This window comes from Acomys russatus, chromosome 30 (genome assembly GCF_903995435.1).
Source record: "Acomys russatus chromosome 30, mAcoRus1.1, whole genome shotgun sequence".
In the NCBI taxonomy this organism is placed as follows: domain Eukaryota; kingdom Metazoa; phylum Chordata; class Mammalia; order Rodentia; family Muridae; genus Acomys; species Acomys russatus.
The window spans coordinates 18,300,554-18,321,957 of record NC_067166.1 but is presented as its reverse complement, the minus strand read 5'-3'; the positions used below and the strand labels follow the sequence as shown (position 1 = coordinate 18,321,957).

At 47.9% G+C, this 21,404-nt stretch overlaps 1 protein-coding gene across 1 annotated transcript; it reads right to left on the bottom strand.

Moving 5' to 3' along the window:
• Positions 1 to 3,279: 3,279 nt before the first annotated feature.
• Enc1 (ectodermal-neural cortex 1) lies at positions 3,280 to 9,805 on the bottom strand. The gene is made up of 2 exons (XM_051172294.1): positions 7,957 to 9,805; positions 3,280 to 4,069 (listed from the first exon to the last, which is right to left on the bottom strand). The coding sequence occupies exon 1, from the start codon at positions 9,755 to 9,757 to the stop codon at positions 7,988 to 7,990; it is 1,770 nt and encodes a 589-aa protein (XP_051028251.1). The 5' UTR covers positions 9,758 to 9,805; the 3' UTR covers positions 3,280 to 4,069; positions 7,957 to 7,987.
• Positions 9,806 to 21,404: the final 11,599 nt, after the last annotated feature.

The following is a 21,404-nucleotide window of genomic DNA, read 5'->3' as shown; positions in this document are numbered from 1 at the left end:
TATACCCCAGCTGAGATACAGCCAAAAAATCTGTCCAGGGCTGGGGACATGGCTCAGTAGGTAAAGTGCTTGCCATACAAGCACAAGTCCTTGTCCCACCCCCAGAACCCTCCTCAAAGGCCAAGTACAGTAGTGCATGCTTGGAATCCCAGAGCAGGGGACGCAGCAACAGGCAGACCCCTGGAACTCACTGGACAGGCAGTGAAGCCTAGTGAGCCAGCCCCAGGCCAGTGAAAGACCCCCTGGAAAAAAACCAAGTGGAAGCCACCTGTGGATAAACAACATGCGAGGTTGTCCTCCAGCATACACACGTGCATATTGTAGGCTTACGCACGCACATGCTCACCCACAATTTTAAAAGTTCTGCCCGTAACAGTCTCCATAGCAACTGTTCTCTACTCTTCTAAGTTGCACTCAATTTGTGCCAACATTCCCGCCTCCCTGTCATCTGTTGTCATACTCGGGCTAACCACTCGGGTTCCAAGGGTCATACACACCACGCCTTTGGAATCTGAAGGCTTGGACATCTGTTCTCAAAAGCGTGGCTGTCCCCCAGCCTCACCCAGCATGGAACCAACTCGGCCTTCTGTCAACTCAAAGCTTCTGCAGGCACCTTGGTCAAAGTCCAGCAGTTGTGACTGCATAACGCCTGCTCATGGGACTCTAGAGTCCCAATTAGGTAGCATTTAGTTTCTGGCCAGGGAAAGACTGTGCCCAACGTTGCTCCGCACACGGGAACAATCAGGGGCCTGGCCCAAGTGATAAAGGGCCATCAGTGTGACATGAAGCCATGGTGAAGTGAGGGCAGGAGGCATCATCTGGCTCCACACAGGGCCAGCTGTCAACGCAGAAGCAGCCAAGTGTGTGCCTGCAGGTGACGCAGGGCTTTCTGTCCCCTTTCAGAGAATGACTGACACACTCTTCCAACTTGAGTGGGGTGTCAGTGTCAGCACAGGGGGAAGACCAGGCGCCACCCTTTCCCCTCCAACAGCTCTCCTCCAAAGTACAACCCACCAAGAGGCAAAGTCTAGATTCCAATATTCCGGTTACGAGTGACATAGACACAATGCACTCTGCTTTGCTTAAAAAGAATCCATTCTCATGATATCAGCACACAGGGGCAGAGACGGGAGGAGCAGAGTTCAAGGCCAGCCTTGTCTACATTTGAGAGTTTATAAGCCAGATAAGGCTAGAGAGTGAGAGAGAATGAGGAAGAAGGGGCAGGGGAGGGGGAAGGGGGAGGGAGGGAGGGAGGTAGAGACACACACACACACAAATGATTTTTTTTATGTGCACAACTCCTTTCATGAAATAGGTGCTAAATGGTGAGATGAAACATTTAGAAAACACTTGAGATAACCTTCATTTTGGTTAAATGAGAAAACACATTTCCAATGCTTAAAATGACACTGCTGTCAAATAAAACTCACACATACAATGAAGAGAAAATCTCTAATAATTTATTGACCTTCAGTTTCACATTGTGAAAAAAAAATAGTAACAGTTTTACAAAACCTCAAAAATAGTAGTAGTAGCAAACAAGACCACACAAACACGAACATTTCCTAGCGTCTACGGGGTTTGGTTCGTGAACCACATATTCAATAGCCAAGAGAGGGATATTATGCGGTTCTAATCGCTCTTATTCAGACAGGTGTCAAGCCTGAGAAAAGAGGTTCCGCCATTATACCAGAAGTGGAAGGCTGCCCTTTGTTATCTGTTTCTAAGGCAACCAGCTCACAAAATAAGAGGAACCTCCCCTGTCTTATGCCAGGGTTTTTGTGTGTACTGTGCTGTGAATTGTATTTGCTTCAAAGTGTGGGCCGTTTCACAGGGTGAGAACGGTCAAGTAGCAAGCCCAAATGCTTACATCAATTGAAAGAGGCAGGAGTCTAGAAAGTTCCCCCTGCGGGCCAGGGGCCCACCCTGTGGTGCAGCTCCCTCCGGCTCACACGGTAATTAATAGAGGATTCAAGGATAGGCCACCACTTTGAAACAGCTGCAGAAAATTCTCCCTGCTCTTGGCAGCAGCAGTGATGTGGGCACATCTTGAGACAGATTTGCATCATCAACTATGGAGCCAGGACAGCTACAAGACAACCACACAGATCATGCCACCAGGGTACAATCAGACACTTACGCTGCTTAGAATACACCTAGGGACTAGAAATTGACTACCAGAATGGTCTGCAGTGCTTTTAGTCCAACGGCTCATTTGTTATTTTGGTCCAAATATAGTCCGCTTACTCACGGCACAGACAGACACATACAATTAGCCTAAAGTACTAAGGTGGAGAGAAATTAAGGAATTATCTGTCATTAGACAAGGCAAACACACTCACAATGTAAAGGTGGTTATCTGTCTTAAATCCTTTTTTTTTTTTTCTTTTTTTTTTAAAGTACACTGTGAGAAATAGGAATCAAAGCAGGCAGAGTTGCAAGCTCTGGTCTTCCCCGGACACCTGGGGAAGTGCCCACTGTGTTCTAGCACTAACACCTACCACTGCACATGTTCAGTAAATAAACACTTGGAGGAGCAAAGAATGTATTCACAACTGATCCCAACACGACAGGAAGACCTCTCCATAGGCCACCGCTTACAGACTTTGGCCTTGTGTGACCCAATGCTACCTCACTTCCGTCTTCCTAAGAGCTCTTTCAACATGTATCTAAGGGTGAACGCTAAAGTTTTACATTGTATCAAAATGGGTGTTTTCCTGGGAGAATTTCCAGTCTTTCTAAATCAAGGTCCAAGAGCCATGTGCAGGCTAAGGGGTGTGGTCAGTGACTTTGTTTACACTGGACACACTTTAGTTTTTTTCCCCATTGGTGTTGTTATTCACGTATGGCAAATAAATAGATAAATAAATAAGCTTTGGACAATGGCTTCACCTCTGCCCTATATATACAGAACTACTCTGGAACCTCCCCCAGGGTTTCGGGATATTACACAAATGGAGGAAATGCTACAAAGTAATTTGGTCCTTTCCAAGTGTCAGCAGCTGAGACCAAAGTTAGTTAAATCAGACAGACAGGAGAAAAGAGGGCAGGGCAGTACCCTGCTCTTAGGAGACCCGCCATCAGCGTGACCTCAGGAAAGGGTTGTCTAGAATCGGTGACTTCATGGTTTCTCTGCCTCTGGGATGTAATTTAAGTTTCCTTTTTGTCTTGGAATCTGTCCCTGTCCCAACATCTCCCAAATGTGCCCCTCCCTCCCCCACCCTCTACTTATCCTCCAAATTATAGCCCCCCAGTTTTCTCCTTATTTGTGTGTGTGTGTGTGTGTGTGTGTGCAGCAAAGCACATCAACAACTACAAACTGTGCAAAACATACGACCCTCCACATACGCCGGTCCATGTGGAGACAACGCAAGCACTGTTTCAGCATGCAGGCCGCAAACAATAAATAGTTAGGGTCTAGAACACATTTCTTAACAGCCAAGAGAAGGTTTAAAGTCACTTATAAATAGCAAAAGGGCATCTACCCAAAGAGCTACCAACAATGTCCCCATTGTTCAAGAGACGTCCCTGGGGGCACCACAACCCCTTCGAGATGAGTGCAGAGAGTCCTGGGGTTCCCATTCTTAAGTCAGATAGGCCAGCTTCCCTCCTGACCCTCCTTTGCCTTTGCGGCTCCAGCAACAGCTGGCCCGGAGGCTTCAAGCTCAGTCTTCAGAGGAAGCTGACAACCATTTCAAATCTTGCGCATAAATGGTGGAGCCGTGGAAATCAAACGCTGAATGAGGTACAGCGAGGGAAAAGCCCAGCTTTTCTCTCCCTTTGAGGGGCTGATTAACGCTGACATTAATCCACAATTACCAGACAAGGACTAGATCACAGGTTCAGTCATTCATATTTAAACCATGTGCTACTTGCATTGGGAAGGGGGAAAAAAAAAAAACCCACCCCTCCCCCACCCCTTTCCTTCATGTCCACTTCGGAGTGTTCACAAGGTGCAGTCGATGGTGTTCGAGGAGTCTTGGAGCAACTTCTCCTGTTTTTCTTTCTCTTCATTAAACTTGCCTTCTCCAAAGCAGAAACCTATCATTTCACCATGCGTCAGAGGGAGCTAAAAACGGGGAGAAAAAGAAAACAACAAGACAAAAAGGTTATGAAGGATTGTAATAGGTCATGGTTTTTAAAAGACATTTTGCTATTAAACACACAATTTGGAAAAATTTAGACTCAGGGCACAGCTGGGCAAGATCACTCCAGAAGGTCTGGCTTACAAGTTCAATAGAAAGCATGCACACACAGCAGGTTGGTACCATGATGTGGGGTCAGCCCACAAAACAGGTCCAAAGGGCCTTTTTTTTTTTTTTCCCCCTTAAACATGAGTATGTTCAAATCCAAGCCTACACCTGTCAAGGCTATTACGAGCTGCTGCCTTGTTGCCAATGTTTGGAAGGAAAGCTACTGTGACGTAATCACTAGGGGGTCGAGAAAAGGAGATGCCCCCTAGGCCCACTGGTCATAAAGACTCCAAGTTAGACTTTTCAGAGATGTCAGGTGGCCATAGTTTACAATGCCTCTCCACCACTCACTGGCACCCTATCTTCTCCAAGCAGAGACAAAGGGAGCTTTTGCAGGACCACTCATTAATTGCATCAAATTCTTCTCTTTGGCTTGTGTGTGTTCAGAAGTGTGAGTCACTTCCTAGTTGTTTCTCTTGGCGGGTGTCTGACAGTGATTCAGGCCTTCAGGACCTTCCTTAGCCCCACCCCCCTGCAACCTGTATGTCCGCATTAGGCCAGAAGACTGTATCTTGTAATACATAACATCTCAAGGCATGGCCAACTCACACAGAAAAAGAGGGGGTGGGGGACTCTAAAAGAAGAAACAAGGCAAACACAAGTCCACAATTCCTCAGGCACAGGCCAAAAGACAGCACAAAATCACATGAAAATGATAGTAGTTTCTCTTCTGCCTTCGCACCCACTGACTGAGCAGCAGGGTAAGTTCTCGTGGTGGGTGAGTTTTCTGACCTGGGAAGGTGTCTCCCAACCCTGAATGAATTCAGCTTGCACCAGCACTTAGAAATCAAAGGACTTAGGCTGGAGGTCAGTGCTGACACCCAGGGAGCATGTCTGAATGTCACTGCACCCAGCTTTAAGTGTTTTTTTAACACCGTCTTGTGTGTAGTAAACTTTTGAAGGTTAAGCCATCATTCTCTCTGCCGGAAACGGGAAAGAGTGGCTTTGATCATGTCACCCTTTAAAAGCAGCAAGCTGGCCCCATCAAGATCAATTTGTATGTGCCCTGACTCTTCTTCTGTCCAGGGTACCAAGGGTGAAGAATGCTGTTTTTCGTGTAAGGCAACATTTTGTTTGCTCTGTTCCCCAGGGACAGGAAGCAAGTGATTAGGTTCAAATACCTTAACACTCACTCTGGCCTGGAAAGGGGGTGGGGGTGGGGGGACGACGGGGGACGGACACCAAAACAGAAGAACAGGGACCAAAGGAATAGAATGTCACCAGAACACAGAGAGTGAACTGTAGCCAGATCAGAGCAAAGTCTCACTGTAGGAGAAGCCTGTGATACACAACCGGCCTTGGGTTAGACTGGGCCTGTCTGAATTAGAACAGGTTTCTGGACGTTGTGGTTGAAAGCAAAGTCCAAAAAAGGCCTAAAACGAAGACTAGCTAGGTAATACTTCGCAACCTCTCTACTGGCCTTAACCCTCACTACCTTGCTTCCCATTCTCCCAGTGGCCACTTCTGACACACTGCCACGGTCCCTAGCAATTTTTTCCAGCTCTACTGCACAGTTGGTTCTGGACCAGCTCTTAACGTCGAGTCTGTTAATTAGCGCTTTTTGCCTAGAATGTTCTTTAGACCTACTTGAGAGTTGAGTCATGCACCCATATCGCAAGTGAAATAACCACTTGCTGAGCATTTGTTTGTTCTGGATTACTGAGATGCCAGCAAGGCTACACAAACCAGTTTGGTGTGGGCCGCTGTCAGTCGACTGCACCTCGGAGGAGGTTTCTGACTGTCGCTCCTCTTCTGGAGGAATCTCATGCCCAGGGAACATGGCCCTGCTGGCTGGGACAGGCTGGGAGAAGACAGCCAAAGGGTTGAAAACAATAATGAAATGTGAAAGGGGAGCCAAGGTCAGCGCTTCTAAATATGCTATTAAAAGTTGGGAAAGAAAGGCCAAAAAGCTAAAACCCCACTGTTTAGCTTACATCCACTCTGGGGCCCTGCTCCCCCAGGATCCACCCCCTTTTCCTTTCAAAGGCCCCTTTAAAGGTGTGCCACACCCTAAGGAACGCAAAAAAAGCAAAAGTTCTCTGGTAATGAGTTTGCGCTGTGATCTTTCCACTGTTAGTATTATTTTCTTCCCTTACAGTTAACAAACCAGTGTGGCCCTAGGCCCTTTGTTAAGCCAGTTTTTGTTTTGTTTTATTGTTGTTGTTGCTGTTTTGTTTTGTCAACTTGACAAATGCTAGAGTCCTTTGAGAGGAGGGAACCTTAATTAGTACCACCTACAGGCATGCCTTTTGGACTGTTTCTTGATTGATGATGGACATGGGAGGGGCCAGGCCACTGTAGGTGGTGCTATCTCTGGGCAGGTGGTCCTGGGATGCTTAAGAAAGCAGGCTGAGCAAGCTAAGGGAGCAAGTCAGTAAGAAGCATCCTTCTCTGGCGTCTGCTTCAGTTCCTGCCTTCAGGTTCCTGCCTTGAGGTCTCACTTTGACTTCTCTCAGTGTTGAACTGTGACCTGGTAACATGTAAGAGGAAACAAGCTCCTTCCTCCCCCCAGATTGCTTTTGGTCGTGGTGTTTATCATAGCTACAGGAACCTAACTGAGACACAGATGCTGAGGCAATTCCCGGGGCCAGTCCTTGGGATGTTTCACAGGAGCTAACTGTGACACCAATTGTGCAGGCTGATTAATTGTTGGATCTGAGAGAAAAATACACTCTTATGTATACATGACAACCATTATCATTATGTACTCCATATATATATGACACAGGATACAGCTTTTGTTGGTCCCAACAATAGAATCAGGCTGACTGACTAACTCTGAAAGGCTGAAGTTAGGGCTAATACATGCTTCTAAAGCAATGTATGTATTTTGAGGGAGGGCATTTTAAATATGCGAATATACAACTTTGGAGTTAATAAACTAGAAAAAAAAAACTTTGAGCGGTATTTTTAAACTCCTATTAAGCACACAAAGGTTTGAAGACGTGAAACTGGACTATCAACCAAGTGGCCCCGGGGTTGATAACAAGATGAAGGTCAAGTTTATTGGGTAGCAGCTTGATTGCATACTCAAGCGTTTGTGCTTTGGGGTCAGACTGCCCCGGTAGATTTTTTTTTTTTTTTTTTTTTTTACTAACTTGACCACTAGTTGAGGTCTATGACTTTGAGCAATTTACAAATCAAATTCCATAGGCATCCGGTTTGTTCATCTGCACAGAAGACTAGCAGTAACATCCCAGGGGTTGTTCTGAGCATCAGAAGGATGCTCGAATGAAGCTCATGGTCCTGTTCTAGGAACACAACGAGTATTTCACAACCACTGGCCGGAATTACTAACAGAAGTCTGGGGCCCCCAACCTGGCTGTTTATTGGGATCACTGGGAAACTCCCTTTAAGGTACTGATGCTTGGATTCCAACCCCAGCCAAATAAAATAATGTCTCTAGAATGGGCAGATTCTGAAACTCTCTTTGGGAGATTCTGAGGCCCAGTGATGGCTGAGAACCACTGGTTTTTGTTAAACAGAGGGGTGGCAGTGGTGGCCAAGCGAAGAGGTTATGTTGTAGGAATGCAAAGCCTTTGGCTTTTATAGTTTCTGTGCGACTTCAGATAGGTAATAGGCAGTACATCTCATTCCTCATCCTCTAAAACTCAGGCTAGCAGGCTGAGAGGCAAGCCCACCCCTCCTCTCCCCACCCCCAGCCCCCCCACCCCAACCCCCCACTCCCGCTATCCTTTCTTACCTCATGCGTGCTTTCTTTAGGATGCTCTTTGTTAGGAAGGCAGGTGCTTCCAGGTGCTGACGAACGCAGTAGGGATCAGTGAGTACGGGACTGTGGTGATGCTGTTCCACACATCTAAAGTAGGGTCATAACAGTCCAAAGTCTTGCAGCGTTGAATGCCGAAATAGCCTCCGACTACATAAAGCTTGTTTCCGGAGGCCACGGCATGGCAGCTCATGCGCTTGGCTGTCACATCTCCCACCTTGGTCCACTGGTAAGTCTCGCTATTGAATTTGTAAGCAGAGCAGGCAGAGAACTCTGTATCTCCACCCATAATAAAAATCTGGTTCCCCAGCACAGCTGCAGCCGTGTAACGCCAGGGCTGGGGACAGGTGGCTGGCACCGTCCACCTGTTCTCACATTGATCGTAACACTGAACCTTGGGAAGCTTGTCGTGGCTCACGCTGGTGCCTCCGAAAGCAAAGAGCTTGAGTTTGGCACTCACGACAGCAGCGTTGCTGACGCCTTCTCGAAGTGGCGCGACCATGGTCCATTTGTTGGTTGTGGGGTCATAGTGTTCTACTTGCTTTAGAGAGACTGAGGGGGAGGCTGGGAGGCAGCCAGTAGCAGCTGTGTGCCCACCAACCACATACAGGCAGTGCTTAAGTTCAGCTGACCCATGGCCAAACCTGGCCACTAGCATGGGGGCAGCCTTGGACCACTCCTCATGCAGGGTGTCATAAACCCAGACATCTTTCGAGACGCCGTTTTCCGATCCTCGCCCCCCAGTAATGTATACTTTGCAGCCAATTGCACACGCACTGAACTCTTTCCTCGGGCTGGGAATGTCAGCCTTGGGAATGATTTCTTTCGCCTTCTGGTCTACCAAGTACAGTTTGTCACACATGAAAGTCTGCCCTCCCAGAAGGAAGAGGGCGTGGCCGGTTTTTCGAGGCCGGGCGCAGAGGCTGGTAACCACACCATCGTTCTGCAAGATTTTCAGTTTGCATCGGATTGCCTCTTCCACGATCTCCTTGCTCTTTCTCTGCTTGGTGATGAGCTCTTCCATTGCCACATTCTCCATGAGATAGATGGCGGGAAGGAGGGCCAGCCTCACGGTCTGCAGCAGTTCCGGGAGGTAACAGTAGCGCTTCTTCAGGTCGTAGCTAATCCAGTTCATTGCCGACTCATACACAAGTCTTTCGTCTTCCGTCTCCAGTTCTTCACTGGACAGGAGCTGCACAACCATGTCCTGGGGCAACTGGAGGAAATCTTCGTTCTTCCTGATGGTCTGGAAGTTGCTGAGACACATTCTCCAGGAGAGTTCATACAGCTTGGTACACTGGTGGGCATCAGACAGCAGCAGCATACCCAGGCAGTTGGTGGGATGCAGGTTCTTCTCGAGGAACTCTGCGCACGCGTCTCGGATGTCCTGAAACTCCAGCATGTCACCGGCTTCCAGGAGCGACTCAGCATTTTCTTCATTGATGATGACCCGGGAGGAATACGCATAGTCGAGAAGCAGCTCTAAGACTTCCGGGTGGATGGAATTGTCGAAGTTAACTTCACTGTCCTGGCTCTCTTTCAGGCCACCACTGAACATGGCTTCAAAGTAGCGGCTGCATGCAGCCAGCACTGCCCGGTGGCAGGGGAAGGTCCTGTTTCCGGCATGGAGAAGGACGTCTGTGAAGAGCCGTTGTTGACGCAGTAGGTTCAGGTGCGTGAGGACACTGTCGGCATAGGAGGACTTATGAAACAGGTAAATGTTGATGGAGCCACTGCTGGCTCTAGACTTGCGGTTCTCGTGCACACTGACTGACATTTTGTTTCAACTCCTAAAAGAAAACAAAGCGAACCCATTGAACGGCTATGCTCTCTGGTGGTGGTGTTCCCGGCATTAACACAAAAGCAACAATCACTTAGACAAAGAAAGCCGAGCCTTGCTGTCAGTCCTGTCGCCTACTGTTCCGAGGAGGGTATGGCCACTCCAGAACAAAGCCAGAGAGAAGTCCCTGGGAGGAAAGACATTCCCTGTAATACTGTTTAGCTATCTGAACTACACGTGATTTGGGGGGGGGCTGGAGGGGGAGCACAGCTCAAAAGCAGGTTTATCTGGGGTAGGAGGGTCTGGAAAAAGTAAGTCAGCAAAGGCTGAGGCAAGAGGGTATCATTTTCTCAGGTTGCCAGCACTAGGCCGGCTTGTTCACTTCAGGGCACTCAAAACGCCAAGCTCCCAGCTCTCATGATGCCAAGACTGTCCGGAGGACTGGAAGCTCTCTGTAACATAAAGGCACGTGTAAACCGAACACCTACTAATGAGAAATGCTATTAAGCTGGGCGTGGTGGCGCACACCTTTAATCCCAAGCACACTTGGGAGGCAGAAGCAGGTGCATCTCTGTGAGTTCGAGGCCAGCCTGGTCTACAAAGTGAGTTCAGGACTGCCAGGGATACACACAGAGACCCTGTTTCAAAACAGAACAAAACAAAACAAAAAAAGCAAAAGAAATGCTATTAAGAGTTCCTTTGGTAAGCTCCAAAGTCTGCATCCGCATGACTACCCTGAAGTGGTCAGGCTTTCTACCCCAACGTTAAAGAGACAGTTTCTAACCAGACAGCACTACCACTCCATAGCACTAAATGACCAGAATGTAAACAGTTCCATACATTGATCAGAAGGCCCCAGTGAAAGCACACGACAGATTCTGGCCACAACTACCTCCCATCTTCCTGAAACTGGACGGCTTCCAGAATGAGACTTGGGCACATAAAAGGAAGCATATTTGGAGTAGGCAGCTCAAGCTGTCTTTCCGTTCTTCCTGCTCGATACCAGTTCTTGGAAAACCACAAGAACAAAGGACGCATCGACCCACCTCTTTGATTAAACACTCCATCAGCAGGACTGTTATGTACCTGCAGATGCTGCACCTGCCTATGGGGAGTTCAAGCTGCAAAGACTGCTTTGTGCACATTTAAAAGAACACAAGGGGTATGTGTGTTTCATTGACGTACCTATGTGTGTATTTTAACAGCTATTGTTCATGTAGGGCCACTGTAGAATTTATTGGCTAACTACGGTGCTTTTCTAAGTATCAAAATTAATACCAGTGGATTCTAATGCTATCTTTTTGGGTATCTGCTGTAAGAAAACTAGGAGACAGTAATGTAGAAAATGTCCACTGTCCATCTTATAAGTTGAAATTAACTCCCCTCGGACAACACTCCTCTACTGCTTTTAAAGAATATACAGCCTTAAGAAGCTGCCCCTCCCCCAGGGTTCCACAGGAGGTTGTTTATGCCGAAAAGGATAGACTTTGTGCTTGGTTACTGTATCTTTTCTGATTCAAGAAGCCAGAACATATGGCACAGCTGAAACCCTCAGTTTCCCCTTCCATCATTCAGATACGCTTCTTATTTATATTCCAGGAATTATCAATAAATGTAAATGACTTACCAGATTCACGAGCTATAACTGCAACACCCCTCCCCCAAGCTGTGAAAGTTGGCACAGAAAAACAACAAAAGTAGGTAGGTAGGTAGGTGTCTGCTGTGCCTCTGACACCCCGTGTATCTTTAGGTGATGTAACTTGTTTTCCTCTGGTTTTGGAATGTTGCTATTCATGAGGTGTAAACAAGGCCAAATAGATACAAGAAAGCATCAAAGTTACAAAGCTCCCGTGTTACAAAGCCAGTGCAAAGCACCCAGAAATTTCCAGTGGGTAGCGGTGATGAGGACCCAAGCATCACCCCTACCTCAAGCTAAGGCTCTATTTTCCAGTCCATCTTAACTCAGTGTGGAGAGTTCTGAAAAATGACCCACTGGAACAATCCTCTACGAATACACTAAGCTTATCAAGTGTTCAGACTCCCTTGCACTTGAACCCTGCGCGCTTTACCACTGTGGGTGCCATTTAAATGAATATGTTCAGTCTGAGTTATTTTGAGGAAGGCTTTAAGCCTAAACCTCTAAATAATTGTCTAGTCTCAGGAAGCTGCCTCCTTTTGGGCTAAGAGCCAAGAAAGGAACCCAAGCATCTAAGTGCTTGCAGGCTGAGCTGGAATCCCTCAGGGCGGGAGCGCCTGTCCAGTAACAGGAGATTCAGGGTGGCATAAAACAACCTTCACAACCAGGTGTACACTTAAGAAAACAGTTTGTCTAGAAGACCTCGGGACACGAGATGTGCAACACTGCATCCTGTGTTTACACTGCGGTGTTTTCTAGGTCTCCCTGGGGAGCCAGAAGAGTCTACCCTGTCATCTTGGATACCATGCCACTGGGAAAGGAATGTCACTGTCACAATCTCTGTCTTGCAATCAGGTATGATTAAAACAAAAGGTACGCTTTGATGACCCAAGGCAAACAACTTGCTTTCTGACTTTGAATTATGCAAACATCAAAATATCCACAAGAAACGATTTATTCAGTTACTAAACATACCTTCAGCATAAAAATTACTCATTCTTTCCAACGTTTTTAAGACCCCCAGAGACATAAATCTGCATGCTAAGGAAATTTAATGCACACATATACTTAACTTGCGTCTACAAAGAAGGCAGAGAAAAAGACTGCTATTACTGTGAACATCAAAAGGGCTCCTAGTTCAGTAACTTCGGTTCACTTACTGCTGCTTACGCACAGGCTGTCTGCCTCCCAACTCTTGGGAGCACCTCCGTCTCTCTCCTGGTTTTAAAAGCCTGATCTCAATTCCACGAGAGAGAGAGAAAAAAAAAAAATCAGACAGATGTTCTCAATCCCTCACATTACTGACAACAATGAAACGACACTGTAAAGATGTTTACAAAAACAGCCCTTCGCCATACGGTCCCCTACAACATCTGCAACGCTACTTAAACACGCTGGGCATGCCAGTGAAGGCGACACCAAATTACACGTCCAAGTTCACTGTTTCATCTCAACCCCGCCCACCAATTCCTAGCCTTTGAAATTAATAATGTCACTCTAAAAGGCAAACGCTTGCAGGAGAAAAAAAAAAAAAACCTAGTTTTTCAGGAACTAGTTTTCATTCATTGGGCTGCAGTCAAGTACCCTCATGAGGAGGTCTCCGCGTGGTCCCCACCGTCCCCTAGTACCCGGAACGATGCACCACGGGGAAATGATCCCACGAGCTGGGCTGTCTGGAGGCTGCAGGGAGCCGGGACCATGTGTACATTATAATATATATTACCCCCAACTAGGCTCCTCGCACTCCCGGAGACTTGCCCGGGCGTTACACCGCAGAGGGGAGGCAGGTCGCTCTCCCAGCGCTGTCCGGCTACAGCCACAGTTCTGCCTCCAGAGCAGTTCCTGGGCTTAAACCACAGGCAGGGTAGCCGGCGCCGGCTCGGTGCTCGCAATCACAGCCCGCCGCCGACCCGTCCCAGAAACCCGGGCGCCAGCAACAGGTCTGGAGCTGCAAGGGAAACTTACAGCAGTGGCGACTGGCCTCCGCACACAACCGGCTGGGGTTCTGGCCTTGGTCACCGGCAGGGAGCCGACGAAGGGCGTCTCTGTCCCAGGAAGCGGTGGCGATCGCCGGAAAGGAAAGAGCGCTGGAAGGAGAGACGACAGCGACCCAGGTTAGTGGCTCCCGGGCTGGCTCCAGCAGGAAGCTCGCCTCGGCCTCCGGATCTGCAGCTGTGGACCTGGCGCCCCGGCCCGGCGAAGCGTCTGCCGGCGCGCGCCTAGCCAGGGGAGAGTGAGCCTGCGGCGGTCGCGCCGCGGAAGAAGGCGGGCTGCACGCTGGGGGAGGGAGCGAGGCTGCAGCGTGAGTTCTAGCGGCCGCCTGGCGTCGGTTCTGGGGCTCTGCAGCGCCTCCGTCGCGACACAGCCTCTGAAGCAGAAGGAGCAGACTGCGCCGGGCCACCGCGCGCTCGGCTATAAGTTGGGCACCCGCCCGGGAGGGGGCGCGTATGCAAAGAGACTTGCAGAAGCGGGGGGCGGGGATGGGAGCGCGTCCACGGTGCGGGCCGGAGCGGGAGGAGCTGGAGAAGAGCTGTCGGGAGAGTTGTCGGGAGAGTAAGCGTCGGGGGGGCGGGGGTGGGGACGGGGAGTGCACAGAGACAAAGCGCGTGCCCTCGCTCAGTTACGAGCCGCTGCAGCCCCCGGAGACAGAGAAGAAAATAAGTTTGAAGGGTTCCAAGGGTCTTCGCCTCTCTGAGTCAATCCAATTCAAGACTAGCTCGGGGGCTAGGGCGCCTACCACAGGGGAAAGCAGCCCTAGGCGCTTTCCTGCGCTTAGGAGGTGCCCGCGCCCACGGGATGCTCAGTAAAGTGGCCAAGGCCAAGCTGGGGGGTCTTCAGCGCCGGCACGCACAGCCACTTACTGGGCTCGACACCCCAGGGGCAGACAGAACCCAGTTTCTGCAGAAGCAAGGGAAGAAGCCCAAGACTGAACCTTGGGGACCGTGCAGGTTGTGCAAGTCGATATAGGGTTACTTGCTGGCAAGGGGCCAGACTCCAGCTCCAGGCGCTTGCGGGGTGTCTTCCCTCCCCACCTCAAGCTAGTTAGGAACCGGCGACCGGACTCTGCCCCGGCGTATAGCTGGAGCCGTAGCAACTCCGGCACAGTCCTGTGGGCCCACGTGTTTCGTAACCAATCGCCGAGGCCGCTAGATTCAAAGCGAACTCCTCCAAGGAGCAGTCTTGTCGCCTCCTCCCGGTAGGGGAAGAAGTCTCACTCACCTTCTAGATTTGGCCTAGCCTGGGTTTTGTAGGTTGGTGGTGTTTGGAGTTCAGTCAAGAAATAGTCCACACACACAACACTTAAAGCCCGATAGCCTAGCCAAAAAACAAAAACAAAGCTCTCCTAAGAAATAAATTTGTGTGGCTACCACTATTTATGACTCTCACTTTTGACTTTTTGTGCCAACGGTTTGTCTATTGGCTAGGAGCTAAAAAAAAAAACAAAAAAACAAAAAAAACAACCCACTTTGAGTCGGTTTTTATTCTGTAATTGAGACATGAACTAGGGACGAACTATGTAGGTTATTGGTCCAGTGAGAAACGTGAGGTCTTGGGCGATATGAATTGCATGGCTGAAGACCTTGCACCCCTCAAAAGTGTTCCAGCCTTGTGAGGGCTCCGGAGATCTACACAACTCGGTCCTTTCCCCTCTTTCACCAAGCTTCCGCCCAGTCTTCCCTAAAACCCCAGGCGTAACAATGGTTTAAACCGCCTAAGTAGGCTCCACACGGCACTTCCTGAGACCGCAGACTGCTGCAACCAGTACGGTGGGTTCTTTATCCCAGCTCCACTGCTGGCTTTCTCTCCTATTATTAAGGCTGATAAATTTTGCTCATCTCGAAGAAAGACAGTGCCCTCTTAAGTCCTTTCTTAGCATTAACTCGTCAGCCGCACTACAGCCTTAAAAAAAAAAAAAAAAAAAAAAAGTCTGTTTCCTATTTTAATTTTTGATAAAGTCTTGGCTCCATTTTGCTTTATGAAGCCAGAAAAAGTCGATGGATTCAAGGTAAGATCCAAGTGCGGAGGACCTGAGGGCAACAAGGAGCCAGGAAGGCAGAATTTAGTTCTTAAGGAGAGGAAGATACAACCAGCAGACAGCAGACAGCAAACGGATGGCAAGGCAACACTGCACACGCCAGAGAGGGACGCTGAAAAGAGGAAGGTGGGGTTCCTGCTGTTAGCTGCTGCTGGTGTATCTTTTCTACGTGATATTGCCACTCCCTGTACCCCCTGCTGCACGTGTAAAAACCACGTTTTTCTATTCTGTAGCCAGATACAGAGAGGCTCCAGGGCTGACTCCCGTGCACTTTCCGGTCCTTTTCGTTCCTGTTTTCATCCATCTGGGTTTGGGTCAAACAAATTCCTTGCTTTGGGGGGGGGGACTAACAGTTAATGTGTTCCAGCTGGGCAGTGTAATCCGAGCACTTGGGAGGCAGAGGCAGGCGGCTCTCTGTGAGTTCGAGGCCAGCCTGGTCTACAAAGTGATTCGAAGGCAGGCAAGGCTACACAGAGAAACCCTGTCTCGAAAGGGGAAAAAAGTTAACACATTTTTTTTTTCTTTTGACAAAAACATGCCTTTCTTTGTCCCAAAGCCACCTTGAATTGCTGCTGCCTAGAAGTAGTATGTGTACACACTTCAGCTGCCTGGCTGGGGATTTTGCCAGGAGAAGCCACCTGGCAAAGGACAGGCAATAGTTTCTGTTGCATCTACTATCCGGAAGTTGCACTGTCCACAACCAAGAAAACAGTGAAGCTCACTTCTTCTTATAGAAAGCTTGGCTAAGGAAGCAGGGCTAAAAGAATGATAAATCCTGCTATCACCTACTGGTGTATCTTTTCTACCTAATGTCGCCACTCCCTGTGCTTTAAATCAAGAAAACAAAATTGCAGCCTGGAAAATCCTGACATGAACCCAGCGACCATATACATCCCTTCATCTGCTGCTGGGAGATAAGACACACACACACACACACACACACACACACACACACACACACGGTGATGGAATTTGTCTATGTAGGTTATACACAACTGGAAACCACCGCAAGACACAGGAACTAAACTAGACATTTTAGAAAAGTGTGTTTCTGATGCCCCTCAGACTACTGTGGTTGGCTTGAGACAGTGTATGAACATTCTGTAGACTGCTGGCCGGCTTCTCCTGCCTCTTCTCAAAGCTGAGAGTGATTTGCAAGTTAGTGGCTTTATGATCATAGAAACTCAAACTACGTCGTTTTTATGGCCTCTCTCAGCCAGTGGCAAAAGTCATTTTTATCAGCTTCCTCACAGGAAGCAAAGGTGAGTCCTGTGCGTGGACAGGAGAGAAACTGGGCACCGGATTGGGATTGCCCTGGGCCACAACAGACAGGGAGGCCCGACAGCTGAAATGCTGCCACTCTATTTTATACCCCAGCCAGAGCTGGGTTCAGGATGTTAGTTAGGCTGGTTGTGCCCTTGGGAAACTGTCTTTGCCTGGCCTGAGGACACCAAACCAAGCAGTGTTTTGTTTTGTTTTGTGAGTGCTGCTAAGAAGCTATACGAAAGCCTTCTGCCCTTGTTATCTTCCTCGGCGACCTTATTTTGTTAGGCTGCAAACTCAGCAGCGTGGGCTTAAATGTATTAGCTGCCTTCAAAACCTAATCTATCTTCATTCATTCCTAATTTACACTCGGACTGAATTAATGAGAATGATTTAATTAACACCATACAATCACGGTACCAGGAACTGGACAGCTTGGGGTGGGGGTGGGGTGGGGGGGAAGGGCGGGAGAGGGGAGATTAGACCAAACTGGGCCAAGCAGCTGCCACCCTGCCTCTTGCAGGTTCCCAAAGCCTTACCCAAATTCAGGCATGCTCCCTGCTGGGATTCCAGAAGGGCCTTCTTTCTCCTTTGAGTCACTTCCTCACTAAGAAGTATGTACAGACCTTCTTCCTTGCTATGCAGACTTTGAGAACCAAGCCCGAGAGAGTCAACATGGCAGAAGGCCAAATGCCCACCCAAGGTGCGATGACTAATCTTTATTGTCACCTTGACTGGATTTACACTCACCTAGGAGAGACATACCTCAGGGCATGTTCTCAGAGGGTATTTTCAGAGAGTTTCAGTTGAGAAGGGAAGACCCAACCCTGAGTAGGGACAGTGCTGCTCTCATGTTGGTGTGATTTCAGACTGAATACATGTGGGGCCGGGCCAGGTAGAGTGGGAAATGAGCTGACCAGCAACTTTGCCTCTGCTTCGCTGAACGCAGTGTGACCAGCCACCTCACACTCCTATATTCCTACCTGCCCCTCCCCCCAACACACACATACAGTCTTTAATTTAGGAGCCCACATAAATCTTTTCTCCCCTTAACTTGCTTCTTTTCAAATAATCCCAGCACTTGGGAGGCAGAGGCAGGCAGATCACTTTTAGTTTGAGGCCAGCCTGGTCTACAAAGCAAGTCCAGGATAGGCAAGGCTAACAGAGAAACCCTGGCTGGAAAAACCAAAAAAAAAAAAAAAAAAAAAAATTAAAAAAATGTAGTAACAACAACAGAAGTAAGAGACATAGGATCTTTTCTTTTCTCCCATCATGTTGAACTCATGCTAGGAAGTGGACATCCAGCCAGGGATGCTAGCTCCTGGTCACACAAGTGTGGAAAAGAAGATTTACAATGGGAGAGACTGAGGTGGGACTCGGACCCCAGGGTGACTGGTGATGCCAACATCACCCTTATGGAGTTTTCCCCATTAAGGAGAGAGGACCAAACGTGTGAAGTCTGCTTCAGTCACATAGTAAAGGCAGGCAGGCAGCCTACAAAAGGGACGAAGAGGCTCTGAAGGAGGCCCAGAGCCCCCAGCAAATGTGGGGCTCTGTCCTTCATTCCCAAAGGCAGACCTGAAGCCTGAGCAAAGCCCCCTTCAACACCTCACCTACAGACAAACAGAGAGAGGCCCTAGGGCCTGTCAGCAGTCCTGTTAGTTCAAAAAGAGAAAGAGCGACTAATTGGGCGACTTGTTAACAAGAAAGAAAAGATAATCAACACTGAGTAGGTTCCAGAACACAGTAGGTCAGTAATCACAGGGCTTGCCAGGAAGAGCAAGAGGCCTCAGTTGGCAGTCTTGTCTTTGCCATTATTTTTGCGTTTTCATCTGTTTTTATGATCTTTAAGAAAGTATTATTTGTATTAAGGACTTGTGCTAAGTCTACAGAGTATTGGGACTGTTGAAATCGGTTTGGTCACATTGTAACACTTCAATTGTTTCTCTTTTCTTTTTTTGTTTTTTGTTTTTTGTTTGTTTGTTTTGTTTGTTTTGTTTTGTTTTTGTTTTTTATTTTTATTTTTTGGCTTTTTGAGACAGGGTTTCTCTGTGTAGCCTTGGCTGTCCTGGACTCACTTTGTAGAACAGGCTGGCCTCGAACTCACAGCGATCCCCCTGCCTCTGCCTCCCCAGTACTGGGATTAAAGGCGTGAATCACCACGGCCCGCCTCACTTCGTTGTTTCTTAAGGTGTATTGTGTGTGCTACTTTATATCCTGTAAATTAAATTGGTTATGGTGTTTTTGGTTTTTGTTTTTATTTCGAATTCCAGTTGCTCATTGCTACTATATGTCAGCATAATTGCCTTTTGTCTTATGGCTTTTAGTGGCAAGCTTCATGAGAAAGTTTGCCTTTGTTCATCGACCTCTGATAGTGGCATTGTTATTGGTGGGAAATGCATTCTGCCTTTCAGACCATCTCACCTTATTCAGTTTCCATTGACATTTTAGGGGACAGTTTGTTGGCTGCCCACAGGAATTGGGGGGCGACACACATGTGAGTCATTTTTTCTTAGGATATTTCTAATCTAGTCCAGTTACGTTGTTTCTTCTCTGTGGCCCTTCAAGACAACAGGCTGCACAGACTGGTGTAGGTAGTAAGTTTTAGGGTGCAGGATTTAAATCAGGGTTTTGGGGGGGTTATTGTTATTGCTTTGGGGTTTTTGGGGGGTGGCTTGTTTTTTACCATTTTCTCTGATTACAAAAGCAATGCACGATTAAAACGTGAAGAATGCGAAAAGGAAAAAGAAACTGGTAGCCCACCGCTCAGAGATAATGACACTGGGCCTTTGAGTTCCAGTGTTTAGTTTGTTAGGCGGTTAGGGGCAGGAAGTGGAAAACAAAGCTTGAAGTCTTGTGCTTCTGTTTACTGGGGAGATGCTGAGGGCTGGGGCGGGGGGGACACGAGTACTGTAAACTCAGTGGTTCAGTGTCCTCAGCTATAACACAAGATGATGAGCGAATCTGGCTAGAAGATTGCTTTACAGATTCAATAAACTGGCATGTACGCAAGACATGAACCGTGACGTGTTGACACTGGTAGTTCTATGAGCTTGCTTTTATGCGGCTGCACTAGGGAGTTGTTTACAGAGTGTGGATTTCCTGTCGTCTCCGGTATATCCCCCAAGCAGCCCTCCTAAGTGAAGGGACACCTGCGTGTCTCCAATGTGCCCACTCATCCCCTGGGAAGGGGTTATTTTTGGTTTTGTAGTGCTAGAGATTGAACGCGGGACCCCGTCGCGTGCTAAACCCACACTCCATCCATACACTCTTGAAGCGTTGGTCCCGGGCTTTGTTGTCAGGAAGGAAAGTGACATCTAAAGTCCAAACCCACGGCATGTGCCTCTCTTTGTCTTTTATTGATGCGATCTCCCATTTGTACTGGAACCATTGGTCCATAAGAGAGGACAGAGAAATCATTCATTTCTCTCTGTTACTGTAAAAGAGTAGCGGAGGCAAACAAAACTATTGTTAAAACACATTCTCTAAAATGAAGCAGCTAGCTGTACTTAAAAAGAATGTAGCCTAGCCAGAACAGAGCAAAAATGGGGGACAGGCGCCTCTATTTCCTCCTGCCCTGAGGCTCTTATAGGGTGTGTGATAAGAGTTCCCTGGCACCTATCAGAATCGCACCAGGCCTCCATAGGGTGTGACCCTACACAGCTTAGGGGAATCTTGAATCCTTTTCCCTCCTGTTTTCCATAATCTTTTCAGTGCCCCAAGGCTCCTGGACTAAACTCCTAATTTGTTCTAAGTAATTACATTCAAGAATCGAGACCGTTGTTCCAAGCAATGAAAAATGAAGGTTTTGTTTGGCTGGGATGTTGTGCTTCGAGGGCAGGGTGCCAAGTCTCCGAGCAGGTCTCAGCATGAAGAAGGGACCAGAAGAAGGGACCTTTGTGGTCCAGGAGCTTGCACCTCTGAATGAATATTTAAATGATTTTATAGCAGTCTATGAGCATAGACTTTACTCAGTGGTACAGCACAGACTCAGGCAGGAGACTGAAGTTACCATAAATCAAATGTAAAGGGAGAGACGTTGATAACTGTGCTTCATTCTCATGAAGTCAAAGGCGCGACATAGGCAAAGATATGAGCTCATGTATGTATGTATGTATGTATGTATGTGTACATTGTATAACATAAAGAGGCTCTCGTGAATTTCCCCGAGCATCGTAAGGAGTTGCTTCCAGTGTAAAATAATCTTTACAAAAGTAGGTATTACAAATAGTGCTAGCCTTTCACAGCCACAAACGGTATGAGAAGTTTTCTTAGCCAAGTCTTGGAGGTCAACTGGGAGGAAACACCTCTGGCTTTCCACAGACTCCGCTAATTCATTCTACAGCTTTTATGGGACACCAAAAATGCTGAAAATTTGAGGGGACACGAAGGCGCATTCTGACACTTGCTTTCCTAGGTACAACTTTAATGGATTTCCCCTGAATTCATTTTCTTTGACAAGTTTGTCTCTATCAGTTTCCAAGGCTTGATAAAATTCAACAATTTGACACATCCCAGATTTTAACATATATTTTCTTACAAACAAAGCCTCCTCCTCCTTCTCTTACCTAATAACCACCTACGAAATGACACTGGCACCCCAATAAAGCCAGGAGTAGACTTTAAGTGAGCCTGCCTGGGACCTCAGGGAGGAATTATATAAACCAACAGTGCCCTCTGCTGGCTACAGTGAAGATGTAATTACCAAA

What these genes read in the sequence shown, in the direction of transcription:
- Enc1 (XM_051172294.1), bottom strand. Translation starts at nt 9,757, where the DNA reads ATGTCAGTCAGTGTGCACGAGAACCGCAAGTCTAGAGCCAGCAGTGGC.